This window comes from Babylonia areolata, chromosome 28, assembly GCF_041734735.1.
Source record: "Babylonia areolata isolate BAREFJ2019XMU chromosome 28, ASM4173473v1, whole genome shotgun sequence".
NCBI lineage: Eukaryota > Metazoa > Mollusca > Gastropoda > Neogastropoda > Buccinidae > Babylonia > Babylonia areolata.
In genome coordinates, this window is record NC_134903.1 from 3,789,643 (window position 1) to 3,802,142 (window position 12,500).

At 45.0% G+C, this 12,500-nt stretch overlaps 1 protein-coding gene across 1 annotated transcript in view; it reads right to left on the bottom strand.

Moving 5' to 3' along the window:
• Nucleotides 1-143: 143 nt before the first annotated feature.
• The window catches only part of LOC143301892 (uncharacterized), a 16,875-nt gene continuing 4,518 nt past the window's right edge, over nucleotides 144-12,500 (bottom strand). The window contains exons 3-9 of the mRNA XM_076616321.1: nucleotides 11,249-11,521; nucleotides 10,092-10,280; nucleotides 8,994-9,280; nucleotides 7,353-7,625; nucleotides 5,383-5,701; nucleotides 3,648-3,936; nucleotides 144-2,327 (exon numbers count right to left, since the gene is read on the bottom strand). Of these exons, the coding sequence (XP_076472436.1) occupies nucleotides 2,089-2,327; nucleotides 3,648-3,936; nucleotides 5,383-5,701; nucleotides 7,353-7,625; nucleotides 8,994-9,280; nucleotides 10,092-10,280; nucleotides 11,249-11,521 (1,869 nt within the window). The 3' untranslated portion in view covers nucleotides 144-2,088. The remainder of the gene's footprint in view (nucleotides 2,328-3,647; nucleotides 3,937-5,382; nucleotides 5,702-7,352; nucleotides 7,626-8,993; nucleotides 9,281-10,091; nucleotides 10,281-11,248; nucleotides 11,522-12,500) is intronic.

The following is a 12,500-nucleotide window of genomic DNA, read 5'->3' on the forward strand; positions in this document are numbered from 1 at the left end:
ATATATATATATATATATATATATATATAATTATATATATATACATATGATTATTATTATTATTAGGCCACAGATTAATCCAGAATTATATCAAGGTAGGCAAAATGAAATATAAAAGCTTATATATATATATATATATATATATATATATATATTAGGCCACAGAATAATCCAGACAATTATATCAAGGTAGGCAAAATGAAATATAGAAGCTTATATATATATGTATATATATATATCTATATATATATATATCACGATGACAACTATTTATCACATGGAGTGTACAGAAAGAAGCGATTCCCAGAAGAAATAAACAAAACAGACGACAGAGACAATCAAACCCGTCATTTCAAGCATTGGAAAAGTTTAGCGCCAGTTCAACAAGAGAGGCAAGGCCTAGCCTTCATGACTCACTTGTGACACCTGCTTTACCCAGCACAGGAATGATGAGAAGAAAAAGAAGAAAATAAAGATGATCGTTAAAGATAAGTTCTATAATGGATATTACGAAGCTTCAAAAGCATCAAAAGGGAGTTCGGAAGTGGGTTTGAACCCCGTATGCTAAGCGGAGGCCAATCCTCTCCTTCCGCCGTTTTACGGGGATTCGAACCCTGACCACTGCTGTCATGGTGCTCGTCATCACTAAAAGCCGGTCACAATGATAACCCAAAATTGTCATCAATAAAGATGTGCAGCATTATCACCAACATTCACATCGCTGGTTGCCAGTTTCTGATCGAATAGACTATAAGCTATCCACTCTGACCTTTTCTGCAGTCAACGGATCTGGCCCCAAGTATCTTTCTGAACTCCTCCATATCTAAACCCCGTCTCGCCAGCTCCGTTCTTCCTCTGATACTCGACTTCTCAGGATACCTCACGTCAGAAGTAAGACCTATGGACACAGATCGTTTTCTTTTCAATCGCCAAAGACGTGGAACAAGCTCTCTGATAACCTCCGTCACTGATTCCCTCGCATCCTTTAAATCTCGTCTCAAAACTCACCTTTTCCCTCGGCAATAAGTTCAGTTGTGGCAGGTTCACTTCCTTTGCGTTAGCTGTGCTTGACTATGTGTGTATACATATGTATGTGTACATAACTACATGCATGTATATGAATGTGTATCGTGTGTGCGTGTGTTTATGTAAGTTTGCGCCTGCCTATGTGTGCGTATGTGTTAGGGTAGCTGTTAGATACACATGTATGTTAAAATGTATGTATGCAGTGTGTGTATGTGTGTGTGTAGTCACATTTTGGTGTGTGTGTATGTAACATTGATGTAATGTTTTATGTTAACAAAAGCGTTTTTGTAAAGCACCTAGAGCAGATTTCTGGATAGTGTGCTATATAAGTATCCATTATCATTTTTATTATTATTATTATTAACAAGGAGATCCGAAAAAAAACCCACAGGTCATCGATAAAGATCAATAAAGACAGCACTAGCAGCCTTGCCATGGAGAAAACAATCAATTTTCACTTGTTTACCTGACCTGTAAGCTCTGTCCTACCTGAACGAGGTGACAGCCCTTCACAGACAAGCATGCAGGTTAACAGCATTCAAGAGGCTAACAGTGTTTAAAGCAGAAAATAAAGCATTTTCAAACTGAACTGAATTGAAAAGCAGACCAACAACAACCCAATGGCATCATCATCATCGTCGCCATCATCACCACCATCATCATTATCATCAAAGACGACAGCGCGGGGCAATCTTTCACGGGACAATCTTTCATGGGACAGTCTTTCACAGAACATTTTTTCACAGGACAACCTTTCACGGGACAATCTCTCGCAGGAAAATCTTTCAAAGGAAATGTTTCACGGAACAAACCATCTTTCACAAAGGAACCTTTCAATGGACAATTTTTTTCCACTGGATAACCTTGCACAGGACGCAGAACAATCTTTCACGGGACGATCTTTCATACGGGGGACATTCTTTAACGGGGACATTCTTTCAGGGGGACATTATTTCGCGGGGACATTCTTTCACGTGGACAATTTTCACGTGGCATTATTTTTCGATGACATTTTTTCACGGGGCGTTATTTCCGGGACGATTTTTCACGGGGCGACAGCCTTCAAGGAGCCGCCACGCGCTGCAGTGACTGCCTGGTAAGCAGCGCTTCATGTCCGTCAAAGCAGGCGGCATTTCCGTCGCAGCTGACAATCCGGAAGCGCTTGCGGCGCCTGTCAAAGCCGATGATAAGTGTGTGGGCGTGGCCGTTGTCACGTGACGTGTCCACGCGCACAGTCTGTTCCCACGCCCTCATGGCCTGGACGTCAGCCCTGCTCAACTCGATGGTGTGCATGTGCAGACCTGATGAGGATAATCGGCATCATCATTATGATCGTGATCATGATTGGTAGTAGTAGTAGGAGGAGGAGGAGGAGGGGGAGGAGGAAGAGGAGGAGGAGGGGGTGATGGTGGAGGAAGGGGTTGAGTAGTCATAGTATCGAATGTTGTTGTTGTTGCTGTTGCTGTTGTTGTTGTTGCTGCTGCTGCTGCTGCTGCTGCTGCTGCTGCTGCTGCTGTTGTAGTTGTTGTTATTGTTATCATCATCATCAGTAGTAGTATTAGTAGTAGTAGTTGTTGTTGTATTGTTATTATTGTTGTTGTTGTTGCTGCTGCTGCTGCTGCTGTTGCTGCTGTTGTTGTTGTCGCTGTTGTTGCTGCTGCTAGAAGTAGTAGTTGTTGTTGTTGTTGTAGCAGAGGTATTATTATTATTATTGTTGTTGTTTTGTTGTTGTTGTTAGTAGTAGTAGTAGTAGTAGTGGTAGTAGCAGTATTGTTATCATTATTATTATTACTATTATCATTATTATTAATGCTATTATTATCATGTTATTATCATTATTATCATTGTTACATTACCATTATTATTATCATTCTTATCATTGTTATCATATTATTCATTTTAATCTGTATAACGTTTTTTCAAGTAAAATTTGATCATCTGTGCTTTAAAATGTATTTTAAAAAATAATGATATTTTTAAACAGTGTGTGAAACATTGATTTAAACACTATAAAATGACAACTTCCATATAAGTTTAACCCTGCACGTACGTCAAACCAAACACAAACAGTAATTCGTGTAGGCTACGTACACACAGATAACCCTCCAACACTAACAGTAATTCATGTAGACTACGTACACACAGATAACCCTCCAACACTAACAGTAATTCATGTAGACTACGTACACACAAATAACCCTCCAACACTAACAATAATTCATGTAGACTACATACACACGGATAACCCTCCAACACTGACAGTAATTCATGCAGACTACGTACACACAAATAACCCTCCAACACTAACAATAATTCATGTAGGATACGTACACACAAATAACCCTCCAACACTAACAGTAATTCATGTAGGCTACGTACGCACAGATATCCCTCCAACACTAACAGTAATTCATGCAGACTACATACACACAGAAAACCCAACAATAATCCATGTAGGCTACGTACACACAGATAACCCTCCAACACTAACAATAATTCATGTAGGCTACGTACACACAGAAAACCACCCAACACTAACAGTAATTCATGTAGGCTACGTACACACAGATAACCCTCGCGCACGACCTAACACTCTAATCACACAGCCAGCATTGCCAGACCTCGAGGTTCGGGGTCTGAGAGCGAGGTCTCCAGGACAATGTGCACGTCAGTTCGTCTACTGGCGTTCTTCAGGACGTCTTCCGGAAAGGGCGGGGTAGTGGGGAAGTAGGGGAGGTAAGTCTTCATGTCCATGACTACGTCCCGCAGTGCCTCCAGCTCCTTCCACACCTGGCTTCCCTCTGTGGACACCGCCATGATGGGCCAGCGGGTGCGCGCCACGCCCACCCCGGATATGTTGGGCAGGTGGATGCGAAGCCCTGAGGACCTCATGGCGCGGATGTTACCTGACTGTACACACACACACACACACACACACACACACACACACGCACACACACATACGCGCGCGCGCACACACGCACGCACGCATGTATGCACGCGCGCGCACACACACACACACACCAATGTTGATGGTAGACATACAGAAAAATGGGTAACAAAATGCATAAAAGTTGTATGGGGAAGGGGTAGGGGATTCTCATTGTGATTGTGATTGCACTTGTGCTTGTGATTCTGATTGTGATTCTGATTATAATTGTAATTCTGATTGTGATTCTGATTTTGACTCTGATTGTGATTTTGATCGTCGTGATTCTCGTTGTAATTGCGATTCTGATTTTGATCCAGATTCTGATTGTGATTCTCACTCAGATTCCGATTGTAATTCTGATCGGACTTCCAATTGCGTTGTGATTCTAATTCTGATTCTGATTGTGGTTTTTAGTATGATTTTGATTGTAATTCTCATTCTGATTCTGACTGTGATTTTGGTTGTGATATGATTCTAATTCTGATTCTGATTGTGAATGTGATTCTGATTTTGATTGTGATGTGATTCTAATTGTAATTCTGATTCTGATTTTGACTGATTGTGATTGTGATTCTGATTCTAATTCTGATTGTGATTCTGTTTGTAACTATGATTGTGATCTTGATTGTGATTGTGATTCTGTTTGTGATTGTGATTGTGATCTTGATTCTCATTCTGATTGTGATGATGATTCTGATCATGATTCTCATTCTGAATGTGATCATGATTCTGATCATTATTCTCATTCCGATTGTGACTGTGATCATGATTCTGATGGTGATTGTGATCATGATTGTAATTGTGATTCTGATAGTGATTGTGATCTTGCTTGTGATTCTGATTCTGATGTGATTCTGATTGTGATATGATTCTTATTCTGATTCTGGTTGTGATATGATTCTAATTCTGATTGTGATTTTAATTCAGATTCTTATTGTGATTCTGATTCTAAATGTGATGTAACTCTGAATCGGATTGTGACTCTGATTCTGACTCAGATTCTGATTCCAGTTGTAATTATGATCATGATTCTGAATGATCGTGATTGTGATTCCGAGTGAATGTGATTGTGATTCTGACTGATTGTGATTGTGATTCTAACTGATTCTGATTCTGACTGATTGTGATTGTGATTTTAACTGATTGTGATTGTGATTCTAACGGATTCTGATTGTGATTCTGACTGATTGTGATTGTGATTCTAACTGATTGTGATTGTGATTCTGATTGATTGTGATTGTGATTCTAACTTATTCTGATTGTGATTCTGAGTGATTGTGATTGTGATTCTGACTGATTCTGATTGTGATTCTAACTGATTGTGACTGTGATTCTGACTGATTCTGATTGCGATTCTGATCATGAATCTCGTTCTGATCCTGATCCTGATCCTGATCCTGACGGCAGTGTTGATGGTGGCTCACCGTGTCCAGGACCGAGACGTTCTTCCTGCTGGTGTCCCCCGCGCTGCGCCCCACCTCGCTGCCCGTGAAGAAGTGGGCGGGTGTCAGGTAGTGCGCGGCGTTGTTGGTGCCGTTGAAGGCCAGGTCCGAGCTGTTCCTCCCCGTCCTTCTCCCCCTCTCCTTCACCGTCTTCCCCTCCGTGGACCGGGCCTCGCCCTTCTGAGCCAGGCCGTAGGGGTTCCAGGCGTGGAGCGGCGTGGTGTACACCACCTCCAGAGGGATTGCGTAGGACACTCTGCGGGTCACTGTCTGGCACCTGCTCCTGTTCATCCGCTCCCTCCTGGAACACATATTTGTATTTCTCTTCTTCTTTTTTTTCTTCTTTTTTTTTTTAATTTTTGGTCACAAGAGCTTCCTCTGTGTGAAAACCAGGCTGCTCTCCCCAGGGAGAGCGGGTCGCTACACTGACAGCGCCACCCTTTTTTTCTTCTTTTTTTTTTTTTCCTGCGTGCACTTTTATTTGTTTTTCCTATCGAAGAGAATTTTTTCAACAGAATTTCGCTGGGGACAACCCTTTTGTTGCCGTGGGTTCTTTTACGTGCGCTAAGTGCATGCTGTACACGGGACCTCGGTTTATCGTCCCATCCGAATGACTAGCGTCCAGACCACCACTCAGGGTCTATGGGAGGGGGAGAAAATATCGGCGCCTGAGCCGTGATTGGAACCAGCGCGCTCAGATTCTCTTGCTTCCCAGGCGGACGCGTTACCTCTAGGCCATCACTAATTGACCCCAGACGTTGATGAATGCGTGTGTGTGTGTGTGTGTGTGTGTGTGTGTGTGTGTGTGTGTGAGGGGAGGAGGGGGGCTATAGTGACGTTAAGACATTAGTTTGCATCATCAACATTCCATGTGAGGTGGAACCCGCTGCTCTCACCTGGAATATAGTGATTGATTGATTGACCCACACGTTGAGTGTGTCACCTGTTCTAACTTCGCTCTCACCTGGAATATAGTGACTGATTGATTGACCCACACGTTGAGTGTGTCACCTGTTCTAACTTCGCTCTCACCTGGAATATAGTGACTGATTGATTGACCCACACGTTGAGTGTGTCACCTGTTCTAACTTCGCTCTCACCTGGAAAATAGTGACTGATTGATTGACCCACACGTTGAGTGTGTCACCTGTTCTAACTTCGCTCTCACCTGGAATATAGTGACTGATTGATTGACCCACACGTTGAGTGTGTCACCTGTTCAAACTCTAACACTTCGCTCTCACCTGGAATATAGTGACTGATTGATTGACCCACACGTTGAGTGTGTCACCTGTTCTAACTTCACTCTCACCTGGAATATAGTGACTGATTGATTGACCCACACGTTGAGTGTGTCACCTGTTCTAACTTCGCTCTCACCTGGAATATAGTGACTGATTGATTGACCCAGACATTGAGTGTGTCACTTGTTCTTTGAGAACATATGTTTATTACTACTGTTTAATCAAGTAATCCGTGTGTGGGGGGGGGGGGGCGGGGTTGGGGGGGTGCGGGTGTGTGCTGATTACCTGGTTGTGGTTTTCCGCACTTGATGCCTTACTTTGCCTTACCTTACCTCACCTTACCTTAGCTCACCTTACCTTAATTTACCTCACCTTACCTTATATTACCTCATCTTACCTCACCTTACCTTACCTCATCTTACCTCACCTTATCTTACCTTACCTTACCTCACCTCACCTCACATTACCTTACCTTACCTCACCTTACCTCACCTCACCTTACCTCACCTTACCTTACCTTACCTCACCTTACCTCACCTTACCTTACCTTACCTCACCTTACCTTACCTTACCTTACCTTACCTCACCTTACCTTACCTCACCTTGCCTTGCGTTACTTTACCTACCCTAACTGACCTTACCTTACCTTACCTAACCTGACCATGTCCCCCCCACCTCACCCCCACCCCACCCCCACCCCCATCTCACCTGTTCTTGCAGTAAGGTACAGACACGGCAGCGACCCGGGGCTGCGTCGTTTGGGCCACGTAGAGATTCCTGTCGGCGAATCCTTTGAAGACCGTACTCTCACCCATGGCGTCCTTCTCCAGCACCTTGTACACCCGATGGTAGTACCCGGCGTTCAGGGGCTCCCCGGTGTCTGCCGTCACCTTCTGCACGTCGAACAGGGAGTCGTTGATGCTGGCCCGGTAGTTGTCCTTGCCGGGAACTTGATACATGAGCTCATCCAGGAGGGAGAATCTGTGTTGTTGGTGGGGGGAAAATATTCAGCAGAAGGGGGTAGTGTAGTATTGAGAGTGGGGGGTTGTTGGGGGTTGTTTTTGTTCGTTTGTTTGTTTTTTTGTTGTTGTGTTGTTTGTGGGTGTGTGGGTGGGGGTAGGATGTGACGGTGTGTGTGTGTGTGTGTGTGTGTGTGTGTGCGTGTGTGTGTGTGTGTGTGAATCTTCAGAATCAGAATCAGAATCATCAGAATCACATTTATTTGTCATGAAAACCGTAAATGAAAGGTGTGTGTGTGTGTGTGTGTGTGTGTGTGTGTGTGTGTGTGTGTGTGTGTGTGTTTGGAGAGAGAGAGAGTGTGTGTGTGTGTGTGTGTGGAGAGAGAGAGAGAGAGTGTGTGTGTGTGTGTGTGTGTGTGTGTGTGTGTGTGTGCGTGCGCTGTTGTTGTTGTCGGTGATGTGGTTGTTTCACAGTTCTTGTTTGTGTGCTGATTCTTGCTGTTCTGTGTCCATATATCCTCCTCCTCCTCCTCCTCTTCTTCTATGTTATAAGTCATTATTATCATAAGCAGTAGTAGTAGTAGTAGTGACAGTGGTAGTAGTAAGATCATCATCATGAACATTATGATCCTCACTATCATCGTCGTCGTCGTCGTCAGCATCATTATTATCATCATTATTACTTCCGTTCTGTTTTAGTTTTTGCTTTGTTGTTGATTTGTTTTATTGCTGTTATCATTCATTTTGTCTCTGTTGTCTCCTTGTTGTTTTGTTTGTTTGTTTGTTTGGCTTTGTTGGTGTATTTGTATTTCTTTTCATCACAACAGATTTCTCTGTGTGAAATTCGGGCTGCTCTCCCCAGGGAGAGCGCGTCGCTACACTACAGCGCCACCCTTTTTTTGTACTTTTTTTTCTGCGTGCAGTTTAATTTGTGTTTTTTCCTATCGAAGTGAATTTTCCAACAGAATTTTGCCAGGAACAACCCTTTTGTTGCCGTGGGTTCTTTTACGTGCGCTAAGTGCATGCTGCACAAGGGACCTCGGTTTATCGTCTCATCCGAATGACTAACATCCAGACTACCACTCAAGGTCTTGTGGGGGGTGGGGGGAAGAGAAAATATCGGCGGCTGAGCCAAGATTCGAACCAGCGTGCTCAGATTCTCTCGCTTCCTAGGCGGACGCGTTACCTGTAAGCCATCACTCCACATGTTGTTGATGTTGTTGGTGTAATTGTCGGGGCAATGCCGGGGTAGGGGCGGTTATGACGGTTAAAGGGAGTCTTTACTGGACTGGTGGTTGTGGTGCTGTGTGACGTGTCGTGTTGTTCACCCTCTTTAAAAAAAAAAAAAAAAAAAAAAACACTCCACTCAAACTCAAACTGAACGCATTACTTGAAACTGTCGCGGGCGCCCTCCCTCTCCAGCCTGAAGCGGGCGGCACGTGACTGCACGTGCTCGCGGAGGGTGTGGCGGTGCGCGAGGCGCGTGGCCAGGTGGTCGATGGGGTGGAAGTTGGAGAGGTTCAAATCCCCGACGATAGGGTGGCACAGGATGCGGTAGTTCCACTGGGCGAAGACCGGGTCCCCCTGGGCCGTGATGTTGAGGACTGTGGTGGGCAGGTAGGCAAAGTTCTCCTTGTAGTTCTTGTCGCCCGTATAGGACGTGAACCGGATCTGCTCCTGTGATAGATAGAAGATGTGTTGTGTTGTGTTGTGTTGTGCTGTGCTGTGCTGTGCAGTGCTGCGTTGAAATGTACTGTGCTGTGCTGTGCTGTGCTTTGGTGTAGGGTGGTGTGGTGTAGTGTGCTGTGCTGTGCTGTGCTGTGCTGTACTGTGCTGTGCTGCGTTGAAATGTACTATGCTGTGCTGTGCTGTGCTGTGCTGCATTGAACTGTAGTGTTCTGTTTTGTGCTGTGCTGTGCTTCGTTGAAATGTACTGTCCTGAGTTGTGCTGTGCTGTGCTGTGCTGTCCTGTGCTGTATCAGCCATGAATCGGATCTGCTCATGTCAGGGGGGACAACCAGTGACAGGTAGAAAGTTATGGTGTGTGGTGAGCTGAGCTGAGCTGTGCTGTGCTGAGCTGAGCTGTGCTGTGCTGTGCTGTGCTGACCTGTGCTGAGCTGTGCTGTGCTGTGCTGTGCTGTGCTGTGCTGATCTTTACTTTTTTGTACTTTACTGTATGACAGGTGAAGCGGATTTGCTCCTGCAAAGGAACAAGTGACAAGAATGTTTTGTTGCTGTTGGTTTTTGTGAGTATGTGTGTCTTTTTTTTTTGTTTTGTTTTTTTTGTTTGTTTGTTTGTTTTTGTTTTGTTTTGTTGTTGGTGTTGGTGTTTTTTTGGGGTGTGTGGTTTTTTTCTGTATTGTTGTTGTTGTTGTTTTGGATTGTATTCTATTGTATTGTTGTATTGTATTGTGTTGTGTGGTAACGTACTGCAATTCACTGTACTGCACTGCAATGTGGATGAATCAAAACTGACATGGACACAAACCTGAAGCTCAAACCATGACCCAGCCTCCAGCTGATGCCGATCACTGTCGAACGGCTCATCCAGAGTTTCAACGTCCGTGGTCCAAGCGCCCTCTAGGTAGCACAGGTTGGGTTTGAAGTACTTCCGGTAGTCCCTGTCTGAATGGTCTTGGTCAACCCAGGCTTTGAACCATTTCCTCATCTCTGTGATCTGCCACAGTAAAGGGTGGGAGTGGGGTGGCGTGATGGGGGTTGTGTGTGTGTGTGTGTGTGTGTGTGTGTGTGTGTGTGTGTGTGTGTGTGTGTTGTTGTTGTTGTTGTTGTTGTTCTTGTTCTTGTTGTTGCCTTTTCCTTTATTTGCTGTTGTTGTTTTTGTTGCTTTTTTTTTTATATCATAAACACTCACTCATGCATGCAGACGGCAGCACGTGTGCATACTCTCTCTCTCTCTCTCTCTCTCTCTCTCTCTCTCTCTATCTATATATATATCTATATAGATATCTCTATCTATATATATATATATATATCACACACACACACACACACACACACACACACACAGAACCACCCACAACAACCCCTACCCACATCCACTCACCCACACGACCACCACCATCCTACACACATCGAACCACACACCATACTACATCACCACTTCACTACACACATCCCCACACACACCGCCACACGCATCCCCCTCCCCCTACCCTCCCACACACACTCTTACACACAACTCCACACCCACCTCACACACACATCCCTACAATTAACCCCCCACCTCACCCCTCCTATACATATTCCCCATACACACCCCACACACAAACAACAACCCTACCCACCCATCCCTACACACACACACACGTACCCTACCCTTCCCCTCCCCCCACACACACACACCCACACACACTCTCTCCTCCCCCCACCACCCCCCACACACACTCACACACACACCCCAACACACACCCATCCCCAACACACACATACACACACACACTCCCCTCCAAACCCCCTGTCCCCCACCTCACACACTTACACACACCCATCCCCCCACTCACATACACACTTACACACCTATCCTCACACACACACACACACACACACACACACACACACACACACACACATCCACACACACCCCTCCCCCCTCCACCACCACCCCTCCCCCCCACACACACACACCTGATCCTCCACCGAGGTCTTCTGCAGCACCCGGGGTGGCACCCTGGGGAAGGGAATGTCCTCCGTCACGTGGTATTCCGAGCTTCTCCTGGACGGCATCCTCAGCTTGTAGTCGTTGTGCCGGGTGCGGAACTCCACCCCGTTGAGCACCCCGATGAACTCGCCCATACCCAGGGTGCGGATCTGGTCGCTGTGGTCGTGGATGGCGGCCACAGACCGAGAGGTGTGAGTGGCTGTGTGGTACGGCTTCTGCCCGTCCCTCCTTCTTCGGGTCTGCCGGGATATGGTACTTCAGTATCAGTATCAGCACTTCAGTGTCACTATCAGTACTTCAGTGTCACTATCAGTATCAGTATCATTACTTCAGTATCAGTACCAGTACCAGTACCACTGTCAGTGTCAGTATCAGTATCATTACTTCAGTATCAGTAGCAGTAGCAGTACCAGTGTCAGTGTCAGTATCAGTGCCAGTATCATTACTTCAGTATCAGTACCAGTATCAGTGTCAGTACCAGTACTTCAGTATCAGTATGAGGATCAGTGTCAGTATCAGTGTCAGTGTCAGTATCAGTACTTCAGTATCAGTATCAGTACCAGTGTGAGTATCAGTGTCAGTGTCAGTATCAGTACTTCAGTATCAGTACCAGTGTCAGTATCAGCATCAGTATCAGTGCTTCAGTATCAGTGTCAGTGTCAGTATCAGTAGCTCAAGGAGCGCCACTGCGTTCGGACAAATCCATATACGCTACACTACATCTGCCAAGCAGATGTCTGACCAGCAACGTAACCCAACGCGCTTTGTCAAGCCTTGAGAAAAATGAAATAAAATGAACAAATAAACAATTAAACAAATAAAGAAGTAAATGAACATTGAAAAAATAATATAAAAAAATAGTAATCATAATAATAATCAGTGATGGGCGCAACAGCCGAGTGGTTAAAGCGGTGGACTTTCCGTCTGAGGTTCCCGAGTTCGAATCTCTGGGTAACAATGTCTGGTGGGTAAGGTAAAGAGTGGAGATTCATTTTTCTAGTTTCTCAGATCAACATAATTGTGTGCAGAGTTGCTAATGCCTGAGGAAGAGGAGGATTATCATGATGTCCGTGATGGAAAAAAAAAACCGTGGATGCGGGTTGTAATGGATAACAATGACGAGATTGGTGATAAAAATGTTAATAGTTCAAGCGATGATCACGGTGATGAAACGATGAAGAACTACATCCCGAGGAGTGGGTGATGACTGACGACAAC